Source organism: Pogona vitticeps, chromosome 2, assembly GCF_051106095.1.
Source record: "Pogona vitticeps strain Pit_001003342236 chromosome 2, PviZW2.1, whole genome shotgun sequence".
Lineage (NCBI taxonomy): Eukaryota > Metazoa > Chordata > Lepidosauria > Squamata > Agamidae > Pogona > Pogona vitticeps.
The window spans coordinates 23,816,078-23,840,870 of record NC_135784.1 but is presented as its reverse complement, the minus strand read 5'-3'; the positions used below and the strand labels follow the sequence as shown (position 1 = coordinate 23,840,870).

Genomic DNA, 24,793 nt, shown 5'->3' with positions numbered 1-24,793 from the left:
GAAAAAAAGAACCTTCTATCAATCTCATCAATCAGTCATAGAGCGGCAGAAAATCTGGAGAGAGGGATGGTCGATGCAAAGAAAATAATTTAAAGATTTATGGGACATTAACTACCCATTTAAATATATTTAAAATATACTTTAAGAACATTATAATTTGGCGTTATAAACCTTAAGAAACTTTCTCGTAAGTTATTATTAGTCAAGACTGGACTTTATCTCATGTTTCGACTATTTGAATTTTTTTGGCTTAACACCCAGAAAAGTGACCTTGAGTAATCGACTGCTGATTAAAAGCCTGGAAACCTGTTTTTTTTTTTCCTTACTTCTTTTTGATTTTTTTCACGCTTGGCTGGACAATTAACCCTAAAGTGGATATTTTTTAAACTGCACTGTGGAAATTAGTATATTGGACTAAAGTGAACTTTTTGGAACCACCTCCGGGGTCCTGGAATTCCAGTTTTGGCTGATGCAGAAATGTGGGAACTAGGCTGGATATAAACACTGGGTTGGTTGTGATATTTGGGGTTTTTGAACTACAGTTGAGGCCTGTTTGGCCAAAGTAGATCCTCTGAGAACTGCCCCAGGAGCTGGAAGTATTTGTGTTTGACTAGCCGGTGTAAACCTGTGGGAATTAGGCCATCAGGCCGTGGATACAACCATTGCATTGTACCTTCGTACTTTGGGGGTTTAAATTTTGGTTCAGGCCTATTTAGCCAAAGCGGACTCTTTGAATTGACTCTGGAGACTTGGAATATCTGTTTACCTGGCATCAATTTACCAGGGATCAACTAGGACACAGATACAATCAGCGAACTGGACTGTGAGACTTGGGGGCTTTGAATCTTGGGCAGCTGGAACAGAATGGCACAGCAAGAGCAATTTTGGGATGAAATCTACCCTTCAAACAATACTAGAAATAGTGAGATCCCACTACCAAGAGGAAAATTATTTAATGAACAGCTGAAGAATTATAGTCAACAAGAGACAGTAAATAATGAGGAAGGAAATTTACAAAGGATCTCTGACAGCTCAGAGTCATGACTGACGGGGGCGGGGGAGGATTTAAGCCCAGGTGTCTTGAGTCCTAGTCTAGCACTACTTTAACTACTACACCACACTGCCTCCCCAAGTTGAGCCAAAGGTTAACTTCTTAGTGCTATGTTAACATATCCAGTGTGGTATAATGGACAGATTGATAGTCGAGGACTCTGGAGACCAGGGTTCAAATCATCACTCAGCCGTAGAAACTCGCTGGGGGAGTGGAACTGGTAAAAACACTCCTTAAGTATCTTACTTACCTTGAAAGTCCTGTTAGGGGCACTATAAATTGGTTCTGACTTGGCGATATGTAACTAATTTTGTTGAGGTAATTTCACAGCAGGTTTTCTGATCTGTAATTCACGAATTGCAGGTGATGTCTGAAGCTGGGCTGCGTTCTGCTGTTTTGCTATGTTTGCATACCTTTAAACATGAGTATTTGTCAACAGCACAGCTAAAAAATACATCAGAGAAGTGTATTTGCCTTTTACTTCTTAAGTTCTGTTTTATTTGCAAAGCCTTCATACAAATTTGTAGAGTTGGACAGAGAAGGAGAACAGGTCCTGAAGGGGAAAACTGCGGGGAGAAGCTTATGGGATGAACAGGGACTACAGGAGAGGGCAGAATCATATCAATACTGCCCAATATAAGTCAAGTACTGTACATTACAAAATAAACTAGTCCAATGTGTAAGCAAGATTCCCCAAATAGACAAACCTCAGCCCGGTTATGCTCTCAAACGTGGATTCTCCCCATTAAAAGAAGAAAAAGAAGAACTGGCAATTTTGTCCACCAGGGAGACCATCTGCACTTCGTCTGAAAATGGCTTGTCCCCTCAGCTGCGAAAGCAGTCTGTTTTCATTTATCTCTCACATTAATGTGCTGTCAAGTTTGTCGTTCAGTCGTTTAGTCGTGTCTGACTCTTCGTGACCCCATGGACCAGAGCACGCCAGGCCCTCCTATCTTCCACTGCCTCCCGGAGTTGTGTCAAATTCATGTTGGTCACTTCGATGACACTGTCCAACCATCTCATCCTCTGTCGTCCCCTTCTCCTCTTGCCTTCACACTTTCCTAACATCAAGGTCTTTTCCAATGAGTCTTCTCTTCTCAGCTGTCAAGTTAGTTCCCACTTATGGCGATCTTTTTTTAAAGGGTATTCCAGGTAGAGAATATTCATTTTTTTCCATTCTTTTAAATTTTTTAACAAAAGGGGTGACAGAAAGGAAAAGGGGAATTGGAATTAATGGGGAAGAGGAGAAACAATAGCATGCTAACATCCATTCTATACCTATTGCCATATCAAAATTTCAAATTATTCTGTTTACTCTTTTCTGCCTTCTAGGTTTAAGTTCTCATTTTAGTATATGCTATTCATATGCTGCCTGTTGATTCAGTCCACTTGTTGAATAAATCCCATCTTTCTGTTGCCTTTTGCAGGGGACAGTCCTTCATCACTTCTGATAAAATATCCATTTCCGCTATTTCCCATATTTTCCCGTATTGTTTCGGTACCGTCGGACTTTTCCAATTTTTAGCATATAAAATTCTGGCTGCAGTAACAATATATATAACTATATATTCCTTTGACTTATCTATGTTGTCAGGTATCATGCTCAGTAAAAACAGTTCTGGGGTTAATTCCACATTACAGAGCAATATTTGTTGCAACATAGCACATACTCTTTTCCAGTATTGTTTCACTACTCTACATGTCCACCACATATGAAAATAACTTCCCACTTGTGCTTCACATTTCCAACACTCATTTGATATATCTGTATACATCTCTGACAATTTTTCTGGGGTCATGCACCATCTATAAAACATCTTATATATATACTTCTTAAAATTAATCAATCTTGTAAGCTTTATGTTACTTTATCATATTTTCAGCCATTGATCAATATCAATATTATGCCCTATGTTCTGTGCCCACTTAAGCATGCATTCTTTAACCATTTTATCTTGCATTTTAATTTCCAGCATATAATTAAACATTTTAACAATTTGTTCTTTTGAACCTAGCAAAAGCTTATCAAAAGTCGTTTGCTCTGAGTAGAAACCTTCTATTTTATCTTTTGTATATCTAGATTCCAACTGTACTCTAGACCAGTGGTTCTTAACCTTTGTTACTCTGATGTTTTTGAACTGCAACTCCCAGAAACCCCAGCCAGCACAGTTGGTGGTGAAGGCTTCTGGGAGTTGCAGTCCAAAACTCCTGAGTAACCCAAGGTTAAGAACCAGTGCTCTAGACCGCCAATCTATATAGACATTCTGTGACTCTAGCTCTTATTTAGACCTTAGTTCACCATCCTTTTTTTAATAAATCTTGATATCTTAAAAGTTTTGCTTTTGTCATGAGGTTAGGTTGTGTAAAGACCTCTATCGGTGACACCCATACAGGTGTTTTGTAATAAATTTGTTGTACATATAATCTTTCTCCACATTCCCAATAAAGCTCTTCTTATCATATGTGAATTAAAATTCTTTTGTTCTTTATCCTTTTTAGGTAGAGAATATTCAGAAGTGGTTTATCCTTTCTTTCCTCTAGGGGGAGCCCTAGGACTGTGCAGCTTGCCCAAGGCCACCCAGGCTGGCTCTTCTCCCAGGAGACACATGCGGGGAATCGAACTCGCAAGCTCTAGCTCCGCAGCCAGATGTCTAAACCACTGAGCTATCCAGCCACTATCTTTTACATTACCACTAACTATTCCACAAGGCTCTGCCTTTCCTGAAGTGTACATGAGTACATTGGGTCAACTTGACCTAGAAATCCCCCTCCCATCTTCCTGTTTTTCCCCAATTAACCTCGAACACAAGCTCTGTTCCAGACAAGTTTCCTCCCTTCGGGCCTTTTGCGGTCGCTGTCTCAGCAATCTTGCTAGTGTCAGCAAAGCATGTCAGCCAAGCATTATCTTAAAATATCACATATGGTGACAGCAACTTGCGTCTGTTCCCAGTTTCCAAGCTATCTGGTTCTTTAAGTAAAAGTTGTTCATGAGTGGCTTTTATTTTTCATAACAGAAGTAACCTCTACTAGTAGTTAATTACTGTTCAAAATAACATGGTATAATTACATATCCCATGATCTTCTGGGTCCACAGTTCGTCCTTCCTTTTTCTCTTTCTCTAATAATCCATCCAAGTCACCTATATCTCTGACCAACCACAATCCCAATTAAATTTCACCAAGAATATTTATTTTCTTTCCCCTAAGCTATCTCAAGCCTGCTTTCTGCTTCTCAACCAAATTTTGAGGGAAATTTCCAGAAGCCATGCAGGCTAGGTATTCTGGAAACGGTAGTCCAAGATCACCTGGAGCTTTCGTCACTCAGTCAGCTATTTCTGTGGATTTGCTGATGAGTTATGCTGTCCGAGCCAAGATCTCTCCAGGGTCAGTCCGTGTCCACTATTTATTTTCCTCCTTCAGTGGATTCATTCTTGATCAGTATTTTGAAAGTATTTTTCAACCACCAATCAAGCCCATGACTTCTCTCCTTTGTGGGTTTTACTTTTGTGTGTTATGAGGGTGGTCTTCCAGATGAAGCTTTCCTCACATTCAACAACATTTTTACTTGTTTCTTACTCTTTGTGGACTTTATAATGTAGTGTAAGAGCTGAACTTGTAGTAAAGCTTTTCCCACAATCCAGGCATTTAAAGGGTTTCTCTCCCATGTGGGATCGCTGATGAACTACAAGCTGGTTTTTGATCCGGAAACTTTTCCCACATTCAAAGCACGGGTAGGGTTTCTCTCCTGTGTGGATTCTGAGGTGAGACTGGAGATCTCGCTTTGCACAGAAGTTTTTCCCACACTCTGAGCATTTATATGGATTCTCATCTGTGTGAATCTTCTGATGTTGCCGGAGGTAGAAAGGATCTTTGTAGCTTTTCCCACATTCTGAACAAGCATAGGGGTTTTCTGCCAAATGCAATCTCACGTGCACAGCATACCGAAATTTTTGTGAGAAACGCTTCCCACAGTGGGAACATTGATATGGTTTCTCTCCAGTATGGAGCATCTCATGTAGAATGAGGCCATGCTTTGAAGTAAACGTACCTTTGCAGTAGGAACATGCATATGGCTTCTCTCCTGTGTGGATTTTCTCATGTCGAAGGAGTTTATTCTTTGTTATAAAGGCCTTACCACACGTTGGACAATCATATGGCTTCTCTCCTGTGTGGATTTTATCATGTAGACGGAGTTCACGCTTTGATTTAAAGCCCTTCCCACACGTTGGACAATCATATGGCTTCTCTCCTGTGTGAATTCTTTCATGTATAATGAGGTCAGACCTACAGTTAAACCTTTTCCTGCAATGTGAACATGCAAACAGTTTCTCACCTGTGTTTTTTTGTTCATGTATCTCAAGGGCTGAGGTTTCGCTGAAGTTCTTCCCACAGTCTGAGCATTTGTATTTATGCGCCCCCTGAAGTTTTACAAAATCAGAGCTGTTACTCAAATATTTGCCACATTCCAGACATTTATAAGGTTTTTCTCTCTCATGGATTTTACCATGAGTTATGAGATTGGCGCTGCAACTGAAGGATTTGCCGCAGTCAGAACATTCATAAGGTTTCTCACCCGTGTGGATTCTCTCATGGAGTATAAGATCAGAACTACTTCTGAATCTTTTCCCACAAACTGAGCATGGGTGCGGTTTCACACCTGTGTGTATCTTCTGATGCCTTTTAAAATTGGACTGACAGTTGAAGCCTCTCCCACAGTCAATGCATGTATATGGTTTTTCGCCTGTATGGATTCTCTCATGGGTATTAAGATTGTCTCTTTGTCTAAAGGCTTTCCCACAGTATAAGCAGGTGAACAACTTCTCACCTAAATGGATTTTTTGGTGCCTATTTAGATGTACTCTAGAAAGGAATCTTTTCCCACAATCTGGACATGCATGTGGCTTTTCACCAGAGTGGATTTTTTCATGTTTAATCAGGGCTGACTTGGAGCGAAACTGTTTCCCACAAACTGAACAGGGGTGTGGTTTCTCTCCTGAATGGCTTCGCTCATGTTGGTTGAGATTTCCTCTGGAACTGAACCGTTTCCCACAAACGGTGCATGGAAATGGCTTCTCTCCTGTGTGGGACCTCAAGTGTACAACCAAAGCAGATTTATGAGAGCAAATTCTGCCACAGTCGAAGCACTTAAATGGCGGTCCAGATATCTCGTCGAGCTTGGAAGCTTGCTCTGAGCTGGCCTCGTCTGTCTCTTCACTGTGACTTTCCTTTGGGGTGGTTACTTCGCTTGAATCCTCCCTGGGAACATCTTTCTCCTCAGGATCTCTCTTTCTCTTCACAGAACTCTTTTTGCCTCTCCTCCTGGCCATTGTGTCTCCCGAAGCTTTCACTTTAATCTCTTTGGCGCACTGCTGTCCGATGGTCCTCCCTCAGAGAACCTTCTGTCTGAAGAACCTCTTCCTTCTTGCTTCTTTCCCCAGCCTCTGTTCTAAAAACCAAACAAAAAAAAAATGGGAATATCAAGACTTGCCTCCTTATTTTTTTCCCTTCCTCTCTAAATGCATGAACCAAATCATTGACTTATGATGTTCAGCCTAATTTTTTCATTTTCATCTCAAAATTATGCTTTTCCTACTCTCAAAGGGCGTTAAACAATAAAATGGCTGCTAGGAATGCAGCTTTTTAAAATCAAATGCATATTTTATTATTTTAACTTCCGTGCTTTTTCATAAAACTCTTTTAAATAAAGCTTTTAATGTATTTTGTGCTTTAACATTAGTGATGGTGTTTCTATCTGTAGTTGTGTTTAATCACAATTTGACCCACCTTGAGTTTCCAGTTCTGGTAGAAAGACAACAGACAGGGAAAACTATGGATCAAACAGAGACATACAGAAATAATCCCACTGCAAGCCTCCGCCGCCACCGCACAGAGACTGCTGTTCATCTGCAGGAAACGGGAATGGACGCAAGGGTGAAAACCGCCTCTTTCTGTTTCCTGTACATCAAGGCTAGTTTTGCAAGTTTAATAAGGCCAGATGTCACGGCTTGTTCTCCTCCACTCCACATACCCTGCCTCTGTCTGTTCCCCTCCACCCAGGACCTGTTGTTTGCAAACAGATTCTTTTTTTCAAAAGTTTTCAAGGCAGAATCGGAACGGTGCGACTAGGTCTCTTCAGGGAGAGAAAGGGCACCGAAAGGGCACCGACAGAGAAGCCCTGCTCTCTATAAATTCAAAGGAAGAGAAGAAGCAACAATTTGTGCTGGATAGATGGGACGGTCGATCCAGCCAAGAGAAAAGGTCCCGCACAGCCAAACGGACTAAAGGCTGCAAAAACTCCTGTGACAACCATCTAAGTCAATAAATAAATAAATAAGAGGTGGAAAATTGAGACTCAGCTCTTTGCAAGAACTCTGTACAACCCCTGATTTGAGTTGAAATGCTCATCTCCCAAAGACTGCAAGGTTTGGTCTCTCCCCCCTTTCTCCTCTCATTTCTTCTGCCTTAGGAAGTGATCAAGTAAGATGATGGCTTTCAAAAGTGCTACATGAGGGGGAGGGGAAAAAGGGAACTGAAAGAGCCTCAAAACCGCCCCTCCAAGTCTAAAGAGTATCTTGTTCCCCTCCTTAAAACCATAGATCTGCCCATTGTCTTGGTTGAGTTCAAAGGCAGATCTCTGGGCAAAGACAGTGACAGACCCTTATTTATTCCTTAGCTTATCTGTTTCTTAGGCTAAAGCGAAAAGGAGGAGGCTTGGGTGGTATTGGGAAGGGCTGGACTACATCTGTTGACCAGTTTTCCGGACACTAGGGGGGGGGCATCCCTGGCAAGAATCGTTTGCTCAGCATCGTGTCATGCAGATCCTCAAAGTTGCTGGAAAGACCTCCTATCTCCCTTTACAGTTTACACAAACCAAGAAGCAGGCATGTTTAAGAAGACACACACGTGGGCACGTAAGAAATCTAGGAGTTATAACAAGAGTTATAGAATTGCAGATCGCTCTTTCTAAGGCTTACCGGGGTCACTGTGATTCTGGAGGGAGCAGCCGTCTGCTTTCAAGAGCCAGGATCGTGACCTCTCCACCAATATCGGAGCTCGTTTGCCTTTTGACTCCAAGCGTGACACCGATCTTGACGGCTCGCCTCCCTTGTAGAGGGATCCAAGGAACGGGGTCGCCCAACCCAGCCTTTGGCTTCTGGGAATAAAATTTTATTCTGTTATTTTGATCTCCCGTGCATTAAAAGCTCCTCTTTTGATTGCGGCATAAAGAGAGGTGCCCGGGACTTAAAACGCGCGCAATTTAAAATCGATGGGGAGAGACTGCAGGCAGGTTGGCCGGAATTACAGGAAGAAATCGAGGCAGAAGTAACGGCACTACTTTACCGACCCGAGCCGTTCGTTAACGCTGGAGGAACGCACAAACGTCTCACCACAAGGGTTGCGGGAAAAGGGGAAGAACGGGACTTACCGGGGTGGAAACAAGGTGAGTGCCGCCCACTCAGGGAGCAGCAGGTCCGGATCAGACCTCGTGGACGAAATCCTCTCCCTGGCTCTGAAAGTTCCCGAGACCCTTTTTTGATTCCGCCTCCTAAGCCTGGCAGGGAACTTGCAAGAACAGGAAAAGAACGAGGAACGAGAGGAGAAGAGGAAGCGCTTTGCCACACTGCGCATGCCCGAAGGGGTTCGGCCGCAGGCGGGAAAGCTTTCATTCCCCTTTTGCTCGCTCTCGCCTCACCACCCATTTCCGCAGAAGTCAAGAAAGTAATTTTGTTCCTCCCATAAATACTGTCCCAAACGGATACAGTTGCTCCCAGAACTCTCCAAAGGTGTACCTCAAGTCACTATACTAAAAACGTGATAGATAAAACTTTATGACGGTCAAAAAAGACCAGCCACAGATAAAACATCTAAAATATATAAATATGCAGAAATATACAAAAATATTGGGACTGAGTGCCAAGGAATAGTTAGTTCTGAGGTTAACAACAACAGTGTCAGTACATCTCCCCTGAAGCAATGCCAAAATGTCTAGCAAACCATGCTCTCTGACTACGGAGCAATATCCACTTTTAGGATCCTTTTTCCAAGGCCCAGAGCAGCAGTAAAGAATTTGGCAACACGACGTGTGAACATAGGATTGGAATCAGACAACAGCACAATTTTATTGTGACGTCCTCCTTTCACGTCACAATGGTCACGACACTCTCTCATTCACACTTTACTTGCTGCCACCAACCACACTTATTGATCTGACTCATCAGACAACGGTATGGATTTCAAAATAAAAAGGATTGTTTATTGAGAAAACATAAATAATAGTAAATCACTGTAGGAACTAAATAAGGCAATCAATGTAATAAAGTATCCCCCTCAATCACTCTCTCATTCAGACCTACTCTAGCACAGTACCTCACAACTTGAATAAACAGGCCCTAACACTATCTCATCCCAATCTCTCTTCAAAATCCCTAAATCACATTGTTGCTCTGTACCCGCCGGAAAATCGGCCCAATCAAAGGGGAAACAAGTTCTTTACGTACTTCCTTGTAACACGTACACGACAACAGGACGTGTTCAGTTGTTTCTATCTGCTCCATTCCACATGGGCAAAGGCGTTCTGACCGGGGGGGCTTTTTATACCGACCTTCCTGTGCTGCTGAAAGTAGTGCGTTCAGCCAGGCCAGAGTAAATGCCCTTCGATACCCGGGTTCCTCCAACTGGGCAAAATAAGGTGCTGCTGTGACCTTATACCATCTGTCCTCCCTAAGATAGAATTCGAGGGCACTGCTTAGATCATTTTGTCTCTCGATGTCCTCAATACACTGCTTAATGGTTTTCTTCGCCTGTTCCATTCCCGTGGTTAACAGAGTCAGCCTAGACGAAACCCAAAGAGGCTACTTTTTTGTTCAACTAACTGAACCCATGTTGACTTAACAGTGTCTTGCAGGATCAGTGGTGTAAGACCAATAGGGAAATAAGTAGACGTTGTCTAGAGGGGGTGGGGTAAAAATTGAATAAATAAATAAATAAATAAATAAGACCATCTGAGCCAAATGTTTAGAGGTGCCAGTAGGTAATTGGACACAAAGTGACACAAAGTGACATGTGGACACAAAGTGAAGATTAAGTTTTCAGAAAAATATGTTCGCATGTTCGCCTGGATGGTTCTGGACATGCGGGACTATGACTTATAGTTATATCCCTGCAAATTTGGGTGAGACCACTTGTTGTATGAGCCGCCTAGTGATTATTTGGCCAAGAAAGAGAGAAATTGTTAAGGGTTCCCCTAGGACTAGGAGGGGACTCCAAACTCTGGGCCCCGACTGTAACAGTGACGTACATCTGTTAAGCAGCGCAGAGTATATTTCCTTGGCAACATCCCTTGTAGGGGTACCTGGTTTGACTATTAGAACCTCGAGGGAGCTGTCTCATTTGGCATGTGCAATGGTAAAGTCCATAAATGAAACCTACATTGCCACCAGCCTCCTAAATCAGGAGCAACACCAGTTGTGTGGGGCAATACTCGATAATCGAGCTGCATTGGACTATCTGCTGCTTAGAGACGGTCGAGGATGTGAGGCTTTTCATAACCTGCGTTGTTTCAACTGATAATAGCCAGTCTATACATTGCCAGGTGGAAGGTCTAAGGGAGATTATGAAAAATATTCAAGATATTTGATATTCTTCAAAACCCAATTAAAAACATAGTTGTTCATTCAGGCCTTCCCTCTAGCCAATTGATTTTTTCTTACTTTTCTCTATTCCTATTTTATTGTAGTTGTTGTTGTATTATTATGTATTTGTTGGTGTTTTTATCGTTTGATTTTATATTGGAAGCCGCCTATTGGAAGCTGTCTGTTGGTCCAGATAGTCGGGGTATCAATCAATCAATCAATCAATCAATCAATCAATCAATCAATCAATCAATCAATCAATCAATCAATCAATCAATCAATCAAGACACTAACCCAGTTTGGTGGGACTGGCTCACTGGATGGCTACAATTTGGATTGCTAAAATCATTATTTTTGACGGCCTTGGGGTTCATAGTGATAAGTCTCTTTGCGTGTGGCTGTCTGCAATTTATTGTTAAATGTTTTCCCAATGTTACTCCTGCCCACTGGGGAAAAAAAGGGATGATTACTATCTTACTGGTGAGATCAGCTATGTTAGTGGAAAACCCACGTGTGGAGAACTTAAGAGATTCCGGAGACCAGTGATTATGCTTCCTTAGAAATGTCTCAAGATTATGAGGACATGTCTAGAGAGGAGTAAAATTTGTTCAAGTATTCAGGGGAGGATTGTTATGAGGAATAAAAGGCAATCTACAAACAAATTTCACTCAGGAAATCATATATATAGCTTAGAAGGTGGGAACAGACGCAAGTAACTGTCTGTCACCATATGTGATATTTTAAGGTAATGCTTGGCTAACATGCTTTGCTGACACTAGCAAGATTGATGAATTGTAACCACAGAAGAGAACTGTCTGGAACAGTCCCTGTGTTCATGGTTAACTGGCAAAACAGGAAGATGGGAGGGGGACCTCCAGATCAAGTTGACCTAATGTAATCATGTTACTCATGTACTGTACTATGATATATTTTTGGATGAAAACCTGCTGATGCTACATGATCTAATCAATTAATCATAAATGCAAACATATAGGAGGGGTGGAGGATTGGGTTGGACAAAGTGGGGAATGGTTTAGTCAGACTCTAAGCTCTTTGGTCAAAATCGGCCATGAGATAGAGAGGATTTTTGATATATATTTATGCTGCTACCTCATTTATTCTGAAGTCCTTGGTAGTAATTGGCTGCCACATTCTTCCCGCTGCTGCAGTGTTTTAATAAAGCTTAAATTTCTTGCACTACACCTTAGAATTGTGTCAGAGTCATTTTATGCTCTGAGTGGATATTTCCGTAACAGTCCTTATCAACAAATGTGGAGCAGGTCTTTTGTAAAGTTAATGGCTCTTGATCACACATTGAAGAACCACAGCACCCTCAAATACTTTGCATTATAACCAGGATAACTTGCATGGGTATCGATTTCTGTCCCAAATCACACAAAGACTGTTGCTGAGGTCCAAGGAAACAGCGAAGCAGTGGGATGGGGAAGTGGCAAGTGGGACAGTCCTGCTACCCACAAAGTCCCAGGGCTTCAACTTCAAGAGCCCAGGCTCCATTAATCCAGCTATGACTGTTCTCTCCATCTTTACAAAGGATCTCTGACAGCTCAGAGTCATGACTGAGGGGTGATTTAAACCCAGTTCACTTGAGTCCTAGTCTAGCGCTATTTCAACTACTACACCACACTGCCTCTCCAAGTTGAGCCAAAGGTTAATTTCTTGGTGCTATGTTAATGTATCCAGTGGGGAATACAGTGCACCCTCGACTTACAGACGGCTCGACTTACAGACTTTTCGAGTTACAGACTTCTCTGGCCGCAAAATTTAGGTTCGACTTGAAGCCGGAGAATCGACCTACAGACCAGAAAAAAACCAAAATGGGACAAAAATGGAACAAAAATGGCCGGTTACGGGATTAATCGGTTTTCAATGCATTGTAGGTCAATGGAGACTCGACCTACAGACTTTTCGACCTGCAGCCACCGTTCCAATACGGATTAATTCTGTAAGTAGAGGCTCCACTGTAGTGGAGACCAGGGTTCGAATCCTCACTCAGCCATAGAAACTTGCTGGGGGAGTGGAACTGGTAAAAACACTCCTTAAGTACCTGACTTACCTTTGAAGTCCTGTTAGGGGCATTATAAATTGGTTCTGACTTGGCGATACCTAATTTTGTTGAGGTAATCTCACAGCAGATTTTCTGATCTGTAATTCATGAATTACAGCTGATGACTGAAACTGGGCTAGGTTCTTCTGTTTTGCGATGTTTGCATATTTTTAAACATGAGTATTTTGTCAACAGCACAGCTAAAAATAATTCAGAGAAGTGTTTCTGCTTTTTTTCTCCTTAAGTTCTGTTTTATTTGCAAAGCCTTCATACAAATTTGTAGAGTTGGACAGAGGAGGAGAACAGGTGCTGAAGGGAAAAAAGCTGCAGGGAGAAGCTTATGGGATGAACAGGGGCTATGGGAAAGAGCAGAATCATACCAATACTGCCCGATATAAATCAAGTACATTACAAAAATAAACCAGTCCAATGTGTAAACAAGATTCCCCAAATAGACAAACCTCAGCCCGGTTATGCTCTCAAACGTGGATCCTCCCCATTAAAAAAAAACCTGGCAATTTCTTCCACCAGGGAAGCCATCTACACTTCATCTGAAAGTGGCTTGTCCCCTCAGCTGTGAAAGCAGTACGTTTTCATTTCTCGCTCACATTAATGTGCCGTCAAGTTACCTCCGACTTATGGCGATCCTTTTTTAAAGGGTATTCTAGGTAGAGAATATTCAGAAGTGGTTTACCCTTCCCTTCCTCTAGGGGGAGCTGTGGGACTGGGCAGCTTGCCCAAGGCCACCCAGGCTGGCTCTACTCCCAGGAGGCCCAGTGGGGATTCAAACTCCCAAACTCTAGCTATGCAGCCAGATATCGAAACTGAGCTATCCAGCCAGCATCTTTTACATTACCATTAACGATCCCACAATGCTCTCAGTATTGTCGCATCAGAACAATGCATATCAACTCATACAGGTTACAGGAGCAAGCAAAAATGTGGAGGAAATCCATTACACAATGAGAAAAACTTCCTAAAAGTTTTTGAACCCTCGCTGACATGCAAGGTTTCAACATCACTGCCTATGCAGGTCTACACAATTATCTTGCTGAGTTCAGTGGGGCTTATTTCCAGTTAAGGGGGCACAGGATTGCAACCTGCAATATACTGTAGTTCTAAACCACTGAATTATGCTTCTTAAGAGGCGTCCTTATTCTTTTTCTCCTAGAAATTAATGGTGGTGTCTATTTTTATTTGAGCAAGCCTTACATTCCAACTGTTCTTCACTGATGTAGTTGCCTCAATGCTGCCACCTTCTGAAATTTCGAGATGTCTATACACGCCTTTTACGTACTCAAATGGAGAATTTAGGTGGAAATGTTGATTTTAATAATCCTCCTTCTCCAAAGGTAGGACTAGATTTAGCTGGAATATATTCCCGGGCATGTTTTTGAATAGTGCAAGAACTGTGAATAATAGCATGGAGAATTTGTCTCCTTGAGACAGGTTTGGGGGGGCAGCTCCCTCTTCTTTATGACCAGTTATGGTATCTGTAGGGGGTGTGGTGGCGCTGCGGGTTAAACCGCAGAAGCCTCTGTGCTACAAGGTCGGAAGACCAAGCAGTTGTAAGATTGAATCAACGCGATGGAGTGAGCTCCCGTCGCTTGTCCCAGCTCCTGCTAACCTTACAGTTTGAAAGCATGTAAAATGTGAGTAGATAAATAGATACCACCTCCGTGGGAAGGTAACGGCGTTCCATGTCTAATCACGCTGGCCATGTGACCACAGAAACTGTCTACAGACAAACGCTGGCTCTATGGCTTGGAGATGGGGATGAACACCCTGCCTTCTATATTTTGTCTATATTTTGAGAGAGGAGCTTGATCTGTGGTCTGAATTGCCCTGCTTTTGAAGGTACAGTTTCAACTATACCTTTTTGCTTTAAAGTGAAGGGTTCCCCCCCCAGCCTTCTTTGGTATATTTGTGGTTACCGGTAGATGATGATCAAATTCTGATTATGGTAGCACTTTTGAGAGATTAATCCTCCTAAGCTCCATTATACCATAGACCAGGCTTGTCCAACCTGCGGCCCCAGGTCGGCTCGTAATGCAGCCCAGTGCAATTTTTTTTTTAAAGAAATTCCAAAGTTTCAAGTTACACTGCCGGCGCTTGCAGCTGGGGCACGACAAATGGTGGGGGGGGGGGAGAGGGAAGGAAGGAGGAAGGAGTGGGAGGGGAGGGGACAGGGGGGCTGCGTGACTGCACTGTGCCGTCCCCGTCAATAGGTGGACCCCTTCCCGGCCCCATAAAGCCACCGGAGTCGAAGCTGGCAGCCTCTGCTGTCTGAGATCGCAGCTGCTGGTAAGCGTGCTTGGAGCAGGGCTGCGGAGGATGGCTAGGGCTGCCCCCTCAAGCGGCCCAAACCTAATTTATGTCGTCCCAAAACAAATTTTCTTCTTCTAATGTGGCCCAGTGAAGGTGAAAGGTTGGACATCCCTGCCATAGACTCTTTCATTTGTAAGGAGCAAGAAAATAAATAATGCCAGGCAAGAAAGTGAGGCATCCAAGATATTGCCAAGGTGACATGAAAGGTATGGGTAGTAAAATCCATGGGGAGTGGATACGGGGAGCACCTTTCCCCAGCTTTTTTGTTCCACTCCCCATGGACTCCATTGACCTGGGTTCAAATCTCTCTTCAGCCACATGGTAAGCATATCCTTGAATATTTCACAAGTTCAAAACCTTCTCCCAGACATTGGAAACAACATGACGGCACATAACAACAAACGTTTAGGGATGCTCAGGCACTTCCAGGTTTTCCTCCCCCCCAATTCTGGTGTGGTTCATGACAGGTCCTGGGGTGGAACTCTGACCCTCAGATATGCCAAAATTGCTCAGTACTCACAGGCCAAATTACTGAACTCTTTTGAAGTAATAAGAGCTATGTAGCTCTTTTTCTAAAACCCTGCTAGGTTCCACAAGAACTGGAAAAGCTGAGCTAGACTCAACCTTAAGCGGCTTTACTTGTAAGAACTGGGGTATGTGGTGTTTACTTTGTGTGTCCAACTCAGCAATTTCTTCCTATCTTTGTTTTCGACACTCAGTACTTCCCACCTTCAATCACAGCTCTTTCTAGTCAGCGTTATGACTTCTTCTGATGCCTCCCACCTCACGTGTGAGTCTTCTGATGTGCAGCGAGCTGTGTTTTCTGTACAAACGCTTTCCCACAGTTGGAACATTTGAATAACTTCCCTTTTCTGTGGATCCTCTTGTGTTTAAGAAGACCAGAGCGCTTCAGGAAACTTCTGCCACACTTCGAACACGGATATGGTTTCTTTCCCAAGTGAATTTTGCTGTGTGCTACAAGACCTGAAGTGTGGTTAAAACTTTTCCCACAAGCCAGGCACTGAAATGGTTTCTCTCCCATGTGGGTCCTTTTATGGGATTTCAGGCGTGCGTTACCCGTGAAGCTTTTCCCACATTCTGAACATTTATATGGGCTCTCTCCTGTATCAATTTGTTGATGTTTCAGAAGGTGGGAAACATGACTGTAGCTTTTTGTAACTTCTGAACCCTCGTAGGCCACGTCTTCTCGATGCGATCGCTCATGTTCAATAAAGCGTGATCTTTGGCTGAAGCATTTCTCACAGTGAGAGCATTTGTACGGTTTCTCTCCCGTATGTTTTCTTACATGTTGAACGAGGTTTGCTTTTTCACTGAATCTCTTCTCACAATGGGGACATTTGTATGGCTTCTCTCCCGTGTGGGTTTTCTCGTGTCGAACAAGTTTGGATTTTTGTATAAAGCTTTTCCCGCACTCTGAGCAAACATAGGGCCTTTCTCCTGTGTGAATTCTCTCATGAATCATCAATAAAGATCTACGATCAAAGCTTTTCTCACAGTACAAACACCTAAAAGGCTTCTCGCCTCTGTGTTTTCTTTCATGGAGCTGAAGAGCGGGGTGTTGACTAAAGCTTTTAGCACAGTAGGAACATTTATATTTATGCATTCTCAAATGATTAACAAGGCACCATTTCTGACTTAAACATTTGCCACATTCTGGGCATTTGTATGGTTTTTCTCCCTGGTGGGTTCTCTTATGCGTCGTCAGGCTTGAACTGCAACGGAAGTTTTTCCTGCAGAAGGAGCACTGATATGGTTTCTCGCCGGTATGGATTCTCCGATGCGATCTCAGGTCTGAAGCATTCCTGAAGCTTTTCCCACAGTCTGAACATTTATGCATTTTCTCTCCGCCGTGAGTTTTCTTGTGCCTGTGAAAATTTGCCGCGCAACTGAAACTTCTCCCACAGACCAAACATTCGTAGGGTTTCTCTCCCGTGTGGATTCTGTGGTGAACGGCAAGATGTTCTTTCAGCCTGAACCCTTTCCCACAGTCTGGACATGTGAAGGGTTTCTCTTCTTTGTGGATTTTCTCGTGCCGAACAGCGTGGGTTTTGCTCCTGAACCTTTTCCCACAATAGGAGCAAGCATGGGGTTTTTCGCCCGTATGGATGGTACAGTGCGCCTGTAGGTCTCTATTTCGTATAAAGCATCGCCCGCAATCTGAACACTGAAAGGGCCTTTCTCCCGTGTGGATCCGCTCGTGGGAGAGAAGGTTGGAGGGCGAAGTGAAACCTCTCCCGCAGTCTGAGCAGGTATATGGCTTTACTCCCGTGTGGGATCGCTCGTGTATAAGAAGGTAAGTGTTATTGCAGAAAGTTTTACCACAGACTGAACATTTTTCAGATTTTGCTCCAGTTTTGCTTGAGGCTTCAGAGGGCGAGTGGCGCTTTACATTCCTCTGCTCCCAGCTCTGCTTCCGGCCTTTACTGTTTCCACTACAAACGACTTCCGCAGTTTGTTTTCCACGGTGATTTTTTCGGGGCGTCTCAGCTTCGTGCCAGGTCTCAGAGTTTTCACCATTTTCTTGATAAATGGAAATATCTTCTCGGGCTCTTTCCCACCATGCCTCTTCGGGTCTCTTTAGCACAGAATATTCTGACGGCGTCTGTTTCTCTGCCTTCTCATCCCCTTCCTCACTTACTGTTGAAGTAAAACACAAGATTTTAAGAAAAAAAATCATTGAAACACATTGAAACCCCTTCAATGCTTTCCAATGGGGTCAAAACCCACCGTCCAACGAAGATCCTCCATAGGGCAGCCATTTTCGCTGCCTGTCTTGCGAGGAATCCGTCCCAGAAAACAGTGGGAAGCCATTTTGTTTACCCGGTGGGCATTTTGAAACTGCCGATCAGCTGTTTAAAAAATGTCGTTTTGCGAAGAATTGGTTCCTGAAGCAGGGAACCGATCATCGCAATGCGAAAAAAACCCATTTAGACCATTGCAATTGCGATCGCAAAATTTTGTCGTAATGCAGTTTCATCGTAATGCGGGGCAATCGTAAAGCGAGGCACCACTGTATTTGGGGGCATAAAAGTTATATGCAGATTTTGAACAACATGGAAGACAGTGTCCCTAACCCCAGCATTGCTGAAGGAAGAAGTGTAGTTTCTCAGAGGAGTCAGGCATTGTGAGAAGCAGTGTGGCTGGCCCAGCAGGGAGAAGGCCAGACAAAATACCAGAAATTGCTCGGCACTCGCTGGGTGTCAGAGGACAGCGATTGTCCTCAGCCCAACATGCCCTGTAGGTTTTGCTGTGAAGGGGAAAAGACTCTTGCAGTGTCATTAAAGGAATACGAGGGGCAGAAATGGCACGTGCTTTCCTGTTCTCCTCGGAGGAAAGATCATTCACAGCAGAAGATTAAGATCCACCAGAGATAAAATTTTGTTGGACACATGTCAGTGGGAAAGCTGAGAGAAAGCAGCAGCATTCCCCCCCTCCCGGACACAGTTTTTAATCTGTTTCTCCCTGTACAGCAATGGTTCCCAGCTTTGGCTCTCCAGATGTTCCTGGACTGCAACTCCCAGAAACCCTGGTCAGCAGAGCGGATGGTGAAGTCTTCTGGGAACTGAAGTCCAAGAACACCTAGGTGACCCAAGGTTGGGAACCACTGCACAATGGCATTCCATTATTTCAAAATAGTTTTGGAGTGGATCCACTGGGGGGTGTTAATAGTTCTTAAGATCTTGAGATCCAATCCATACCTTTACTGAAAAAAATCCTCTCTTTTTGCCTCTATCAGAGCAAGTACTGCAAAGTCTCTTCAGAGACTGGAAATTGCAAGGTCAATTTTCTCTCCCCGAGAACAAATTAGGCAGATTTCCTGGACTTCAACCCCAGAATTATCTCTCCCTATTAGGCTCTGTACAGGGTGACTCTCAGAAAAACTTCCAGTCCCCTAATCTCTTGCACCTCCTATGGATTTTAGCTATTTATTTATTTATTTATTTATTTATTTATTTATTTATTTATTTATTTATTTATTTATTTATTTATTTATTTATTTATTTATTTGACTTATATACCGCCCCATAGCGCTACAAGCACTCTCCAGGCGGTTTACAATTTTTTTAATTATACAGGCTACACATTGCCCCCCCCCCAGCAAGCTGGGTACTCATTTTACCGACCTCGGAAGGATGGAAGGCTGAGTCAGCCTTGAGCCGGCTACCTGGGATTTGAACCCCAGGTCGTGAGCACAGTTTTAGCTGCAGTACAGCGTTTTAACCACTGCGCCACGAGGCTATGCCTGCCCATTTCCTGTTTCTTCTGCACAGGAAGAAAATGGCTGATGAAGCTATCTTTCTTTGCTTGTGTTTAACTGAAAGCTCATGTGTGGACTTTAATTTCTTGGCTAAAGCCCACAACATTTTGGCTGAGGGAATTTCGGGGTGGGGGGGCTGAAGTCAAAGAACTCTGAAAGCACCTATCTCAGAGGATAATCCACCACAAACCTCTGACATCTCTTTTTGTGCCCTTTCTCCACCCTGGAATGACATGATTGCATCCTGAGAAGCTGCTTAGAACAAAAAAGATCTCCAGTGATCATCAAAAAGCAGAAAAAGCAGAAACCTGTGAATCTTTGTCATGAGGAAAATCCATTTTTTCAGGGTGCTACCACTAAAAGAAGCTTTGTTTCATGGTTGGAACGCACAGCAAAGAAAGCTAAAAACAGCGAAGAGAAAAATTAGAGATGAAATGAACACCCTATTTGACTTACAGTGTTAAATGATAAATGCCTAAAGTCAACTTCTGAGTCTGTTCCTACGTGGAATTCCTAATATTCTCCCATCCCCGACACTGTCCAGGCCTGTACTTGTTCATCTGCCCCACAGCAATAGTACCGAGCACCCCCAGAACATTTATTCAGCCTGATCGTCAGGTGTTCTGAATACCATTTTGGATGGGAAGGTATATACATAAAGGTATTTACCATTATTATCATCAGCACCCCAAACAGGTTAATGCTCTGCCCAACCTCCTGCCGGGGGCTATATCAAAACACCTCACCTGAGCTGGGTCTGGGCAGCATCTCCCTTTTTTGGTGTTCTGGTTGAATCCGGGCCCACAGGACTTCTCCTTGCTCCAGGCAGGTGATCAGGGCTGGTTTTGAAGGAGAGAATCCTGGTTGGCAGAAGAAGGAAGTTAGAGAGAATGAGACTGTAACAAACAACCGTACAGTGGTGCCTCGCTTAACGGTGATAATCCGTTCCAGGAAAATTGCTGTTAAGCGAAAACATCGTAAAGCGAAAAAAACCCCATTGAAACGCATTGAAACCCCTTCAATGCGTTCCAATGGGGTCAAAACTCACTGTCCAGCGAAGATCCTCCATAGGGCAGCCGTTTTCGCTGCCTTGCGAGGAATCAGTCCCAGAAAACAGCCATTTTGAAACTGCCAATCAGCTGTTTTTAAATCGTCGTTTTGTGAAGAATCGGTTCCCGAAGCAGGGAACCAATCATCGCAAAGCGAAAAAACCCCATTTAGACCATCGTTTTGTGATTGCAATTGTGAGTGCAAAAAGATTGTCATAATGTGGTTTTGTCGTAATGCGGGAGAATCGTAAAGCGAGGCACCACTGTATATGCATACAATCTAAATCCCCCCCTGACAGTTGTAAAAAGAGCTGTTGTAAGTCAAAACCTGTTTTCCTGAAAATAGGAAGTTTGCTTAATATGCCTTATAAATGAAACTTTTGCTATCTTTTCACTCCCCCCCCCCCACTTCGTCTCTCCAGCTTGCTTGCTGACTACTTTCCCCCGACTTCCACCATCTTATCATTGCTCCGTCTCACTGGGGTTCTCCCGCTTGCATGCCTGATGCTTCCCTCCAACCTCTGCTCTTTTCTCACTCCCATTTCTGCTCTCTTACTGTCATGCTCAGTGACACATGGACCTGTTCATAATGGCAGTCACAGTGGTTGTTAACAGTGAATTTTGGATGTTGGGGGGGCATTAATTAGTATTGGAACAACTTTTAAAGTGAAACAGTGTAAAAAAAGCTGTTGCTAGTTAGGGAACCCCAAGTACTGTAATATTGCCACCACCATCATCATCTTAGAACTGGAGAGCTGGAAAGGACTCTATGGCTCATCAAGGGGTAGGGATAACAAACTGATGATTCTAAATTCAGACTAGACAATGTCATTCGTGTACAATTAGAACTACTATTTCCTTAACAGGTAGAAGCTGAAATCCTATTCTGTTCACATAGGGCTGATGTCATCATCAAAGGTGATTGATTTTTTTAATTAAAATGTCCTACTTATGTCCCGAGGCTATCACCTAATGCCTTTCAAAGCCATGGGACTCACAGAACAAGAGGAGGAATTCTTTAATTACTAAAAATCGCTTCTGCCAGTAAGTCATTATTACATGGTTGAGCCCCAACTTGAGCGTACCATAAGGAAAAAGGCGAGGTATGAACCAATAAGGACAGCCTGCATGGCCCCATCCATTCTATGCAACTAAGAAAAGAGAGGTATTTACCCATGGATGCCACATTCTCATAGCTCTTCAGCATGACGTCCCTGTACATGGCTCGTTGTTCTGGATCCAGCAGGGTCCATTCTGCTTTTGTGAAATACACAGCAACATCCTCAAAGGTGACTGGCTTCTAAAGAAGGGAGAAATCTATTTAAACAGCTGCTGAGCCCGGGCCAGGATCAATGCTTGTGGCTTTTTGATTGATCTCTGGATTTTTAATTTTTTTTTTTACAATTACTGTTTTCCTTACAATTATTCTTAAACTTTTGGTTTCAAAAATTATGCTGCTTTTAGTAACACAGTGGTCAAAACCATGTTACTTATGCCCAGTGGCATGAATCAGATAATGCAAATCAGTGCTGCAATATGCATTAAGAAGTTGAAGCTTGTATTTCATGTTGCACGTCAACTGCATAACTTCTCAGCTGAAATGTCCCTGGCCTGAATCCAATTGCTAGCTATCCTAACTAGAGTAGACCCACTGCACTAAGGGCATTTACCTAAGAGTTGACTTGCCATTCAGCAACTGACACAGTAGAACTACATTGGATGAGAGTAGCATCTGGATTCAGGCTTTTATTTCAAAGGCATCATCTTAGAAAAGTTACTATCTCTCCATTTTTGGATACCCCACATCCTGTCTCTAATATAGGAGTAAAACAACTGACTTGCCTATTGAGTAGACAGGAGGAATATTATATATAGTCCTAACACTACTCCAAGTGAGACAGAACCATTTGCAGTGGTGCCTCGCATTACGAGTGCTCCGTTTTATGACGAAATCGCTTTACGTTGAAGGTTTTGCTATCGCAAAAGCGATCGCAAAACGATGTTTCCTATGGGGAAATTTCGCTTTGCGATGATCGGTTCCCTGCTTCAGGAACTGATTCTCGCAAAGTGATGATTTTCGGCCAGCTGATCGGCAGTTTCAAAATGGCCGCCAGGTAAAAAACATGGCTCCCCGCTCTTTTCTGGGCCAGATTCCTCACTGCACAGGCAGCGAAAATGGCTGCGCTATGGAGGAACTTCGCTGGACAGTGAGTTTTAAGCCCCTAGGAACGCATTAATCAGGTTTTAATGTGTTTCTATGGGCTTTTTAATTTCGCATTACGACGTTTTCGTTCTACAGCAATTTCGCTGGAACGAATTAACGTCGTAATGCGAGGCACCACTGTAGTCCCAAACTCAAGATTTAGCGTGAGGATGGGGACATCTCACTGGATTGCACCGGAAAAGGTTACTCCCTGGGAGTCATCTGAAAAAGAGACCCTCTGAAGTGGCCCTTCCATCCAGTCCCAATTGCATGATACAGCAAAGATCTCAGGATGTCTTATTTATTTATTTATTATTTTTAACAACTAGGGATAAGGTAAGGAGTACAAAACGTAGAGGGAGATATGGGGGAAAAAGAGGGGAAAGGAGAACACAAAATGTACTGCCACCCAATCTGTTCATGTTGTGACATCAAGTCAACTTTTCGCCTTTCTACAATTTGATTGCCCTCCAGGTTTTAACTTACAGTTACATCTTAATCTAATTCTATGTTATTCAAGCACTATCTGGTGACTCGAGCCATTTCTATAATAAATCCCATCGTTCAGTTGCCTTTTGTATTGGACAGTCTTTCAACACTTCTGATAGAATATCCATTTCTGCCGCTCCCCATATCTTCTCAACGAGTTCCTCTTGTTTCGGTGTCTTCAATTTCTTCCAATTCTTAGCATAAAGAATTCTGGCTGCAGTGACTATATATATGTAACTAGGTAGTTTTTTTGTCTTATCTATATTATCTGGTATAAAGCTCAGTAAAAACAATTCTGGGGTTAGTGGAACATTACAAAGCAGTATTTTTTTTGTAACAGAGTATGTGCTGCTATCCAATACAGTTTCGCTACTCTACAAGTCCACCACATATGGTAAAAGCTTCCCTCTTGTGCTTCACACTTCCAACAAACATTTGGCACATCTGTATAAATCTTTGATGATTTTTTCCGGAGTCATATGCCATCTACAAAATATCTTATATATATTCTCCTTGAAATCTAGGACCTCAAGGATGTCATGTCTTCAAGGAAGTAGTTTCTCAAGGAAACAGCTGAGGTCACACCTGCCAGGAAACTGGATTGATCTCCACATCTAGAAATCAGACAGGTCACTTTGGTGCCTCTCAGTAATGTCAACAGAGAAAAGCAGAGCATGTTATTTTCCTCCTTCCCATGTTGCTACAAGCCTGCCCGCCAGCACCTCCCTTTAATGATTCTCCTACCTGATCCACTTCTGGTGTAGCCATTCTTCCTCCCCAATATGGCGGCTCAATCTGGCCACAGAAAGGAAAGATGGTCCACTTCCTGTGAGGGTAAGAGATATAGGCAGATAAAAATCTTGACATCTTGGCATACCCCCAACACAAACACACACCATGCAAGAACTGCCACAACCTCGTTTGGACAACGGACCACAATCCCAGAGCCGACATGCGGCACTGGCTAGTTTGGCAGTGGAATTCTGGGAAGAGTCGTTTTAAAAAGTAACTTTTCCAAGCTCTGATTAAGAACAAGCAGATTGCCTCAGGCTTGCGTGTCATTCTACACGGAGATTCTCTCCACTTATTTGATCAAAAGCAAAATACATAGGAATTTGTTCCATGTGAGACGTTAGTGTAACGGCACCAGGGCTCACTGGGAGACCGAGAACTTTTTGACCAGCAAGGATGATGATGTGGCGGCTACATTCCGTGCTTCCTCTGAGCTTAGCTGCAATCTTCATAGTATTGCCTGGGAGACGGAGATGGGCCTTCCCGGTGACCATATCCCATCATATCCCTCATAAAATGCAGTCTGGATAGCTCAGGGAGTTACAACACCTGCCTATGGAAACCAGGGCTAAGAGTTCAATTCCCCACTGTTCCTCCCGAGAAAAGAGCCAGGCTGTATAACCTTGAGCAAGCAGAAAAGTGGTCCCAGAGTGTGGCCAGAAGAAGGACGGGTAGACCACTTCTCAACACTGTATAGCTAGAAAATCCTGGAAGGGGTTGCCGTAAGTTGGAATTGACCTGAAAGCACGTCGTCGTTTCTCAACATTGCTGGTCAAAGTTAAAAAACAGAAGTCCTGAAAGTTTACAGGGGAGATAACATGACTGAAATATGACTTTTTTTTAAATTTAAGGAGTAAATTAGCAGCAATTGGAAATTGTTTCAAATTTGTAGTAGAAGATTTTATA

The 24,793-nt window shown here is 43.1% G+C and overlaps 2 protein-coding genes across 5 annotated transcripts in view; both read right to left on the bottom strand.

The window, feature by feature from the left end:
• Positions 1-1,526: 1,526 nt before the first annotated feature.
• On the bottom strand, positions 1,527-11,537 carry LOC140704038 (uncharacterized). Of its 4 annotated transcripts, none has more exons than XR_013542662.1 (4): positions 8,477-11,537; positions 8,025-8,203; positions 3,283-6,954; positions 1,527-3,138 (listed from the first exon to the last, which is right to left on the bottom strand). XR_013542662.1 is itself a non-coding variant. In XM_072988579.2 (4 exons), exon 4 carries the CDS (start codon positions 6,375-6,377, stop codon positions 4,623-4,625), a length of 1,755 nt encoding a protein of 584 aa, XP_072844680.2. In that variant the 5' UTR covers positions 6,378-6,496; positions 6,835-6,954; positions 8,025-8,203; positions 8,477-11,537; the 3' UTR covers positions 1,527-4,622. The 4 variants fall into 4 exon arrangements, 3 of the variants coding, with proteins under 3 accessions (XP_072844680.2, XP_072844678.2, XP_072844679.2); XM_072988579.2 differs by having other exon boundaries at positions 1,527-6,496; positions 6,835-6,954; XM_072988577.2 differs by having other exon boundaries at positions 1,527-6,954.
• Positions 11,538-12,976: 1,439 nt separating this feature from the next.
• The window catches only part of LOC110089767 (uncharacterized), a 30,378-nt gene continuing 18,561 nt past the window's right edge, over positions 12,977-24,793 (bottom strand). Inside the window, exons 5-8 of the mRNA XM_078386830.1 lie at positions 23,840-24,178; positions 21,577-21,703; positions 20,101-20,214; positions 12,977-17,733 (exon numbers count right to left, since the gene is read on the bottom strand). Of these exons, the coding sequence (XP_078242956.1) occupies positions 15,860-17,733; positions 20,101-20,214; positions 21,577-21,703; positions 23,840-24,178 (2,454 nt within the window). The 3' untranslated portion in view covers positions 12,977-15,859. The remainder of the gene's footprint in view (positions 17,734-20,100; positions 20,215-21,576; positions 21,704-23,839; positions 24,179-24,793) is intronic.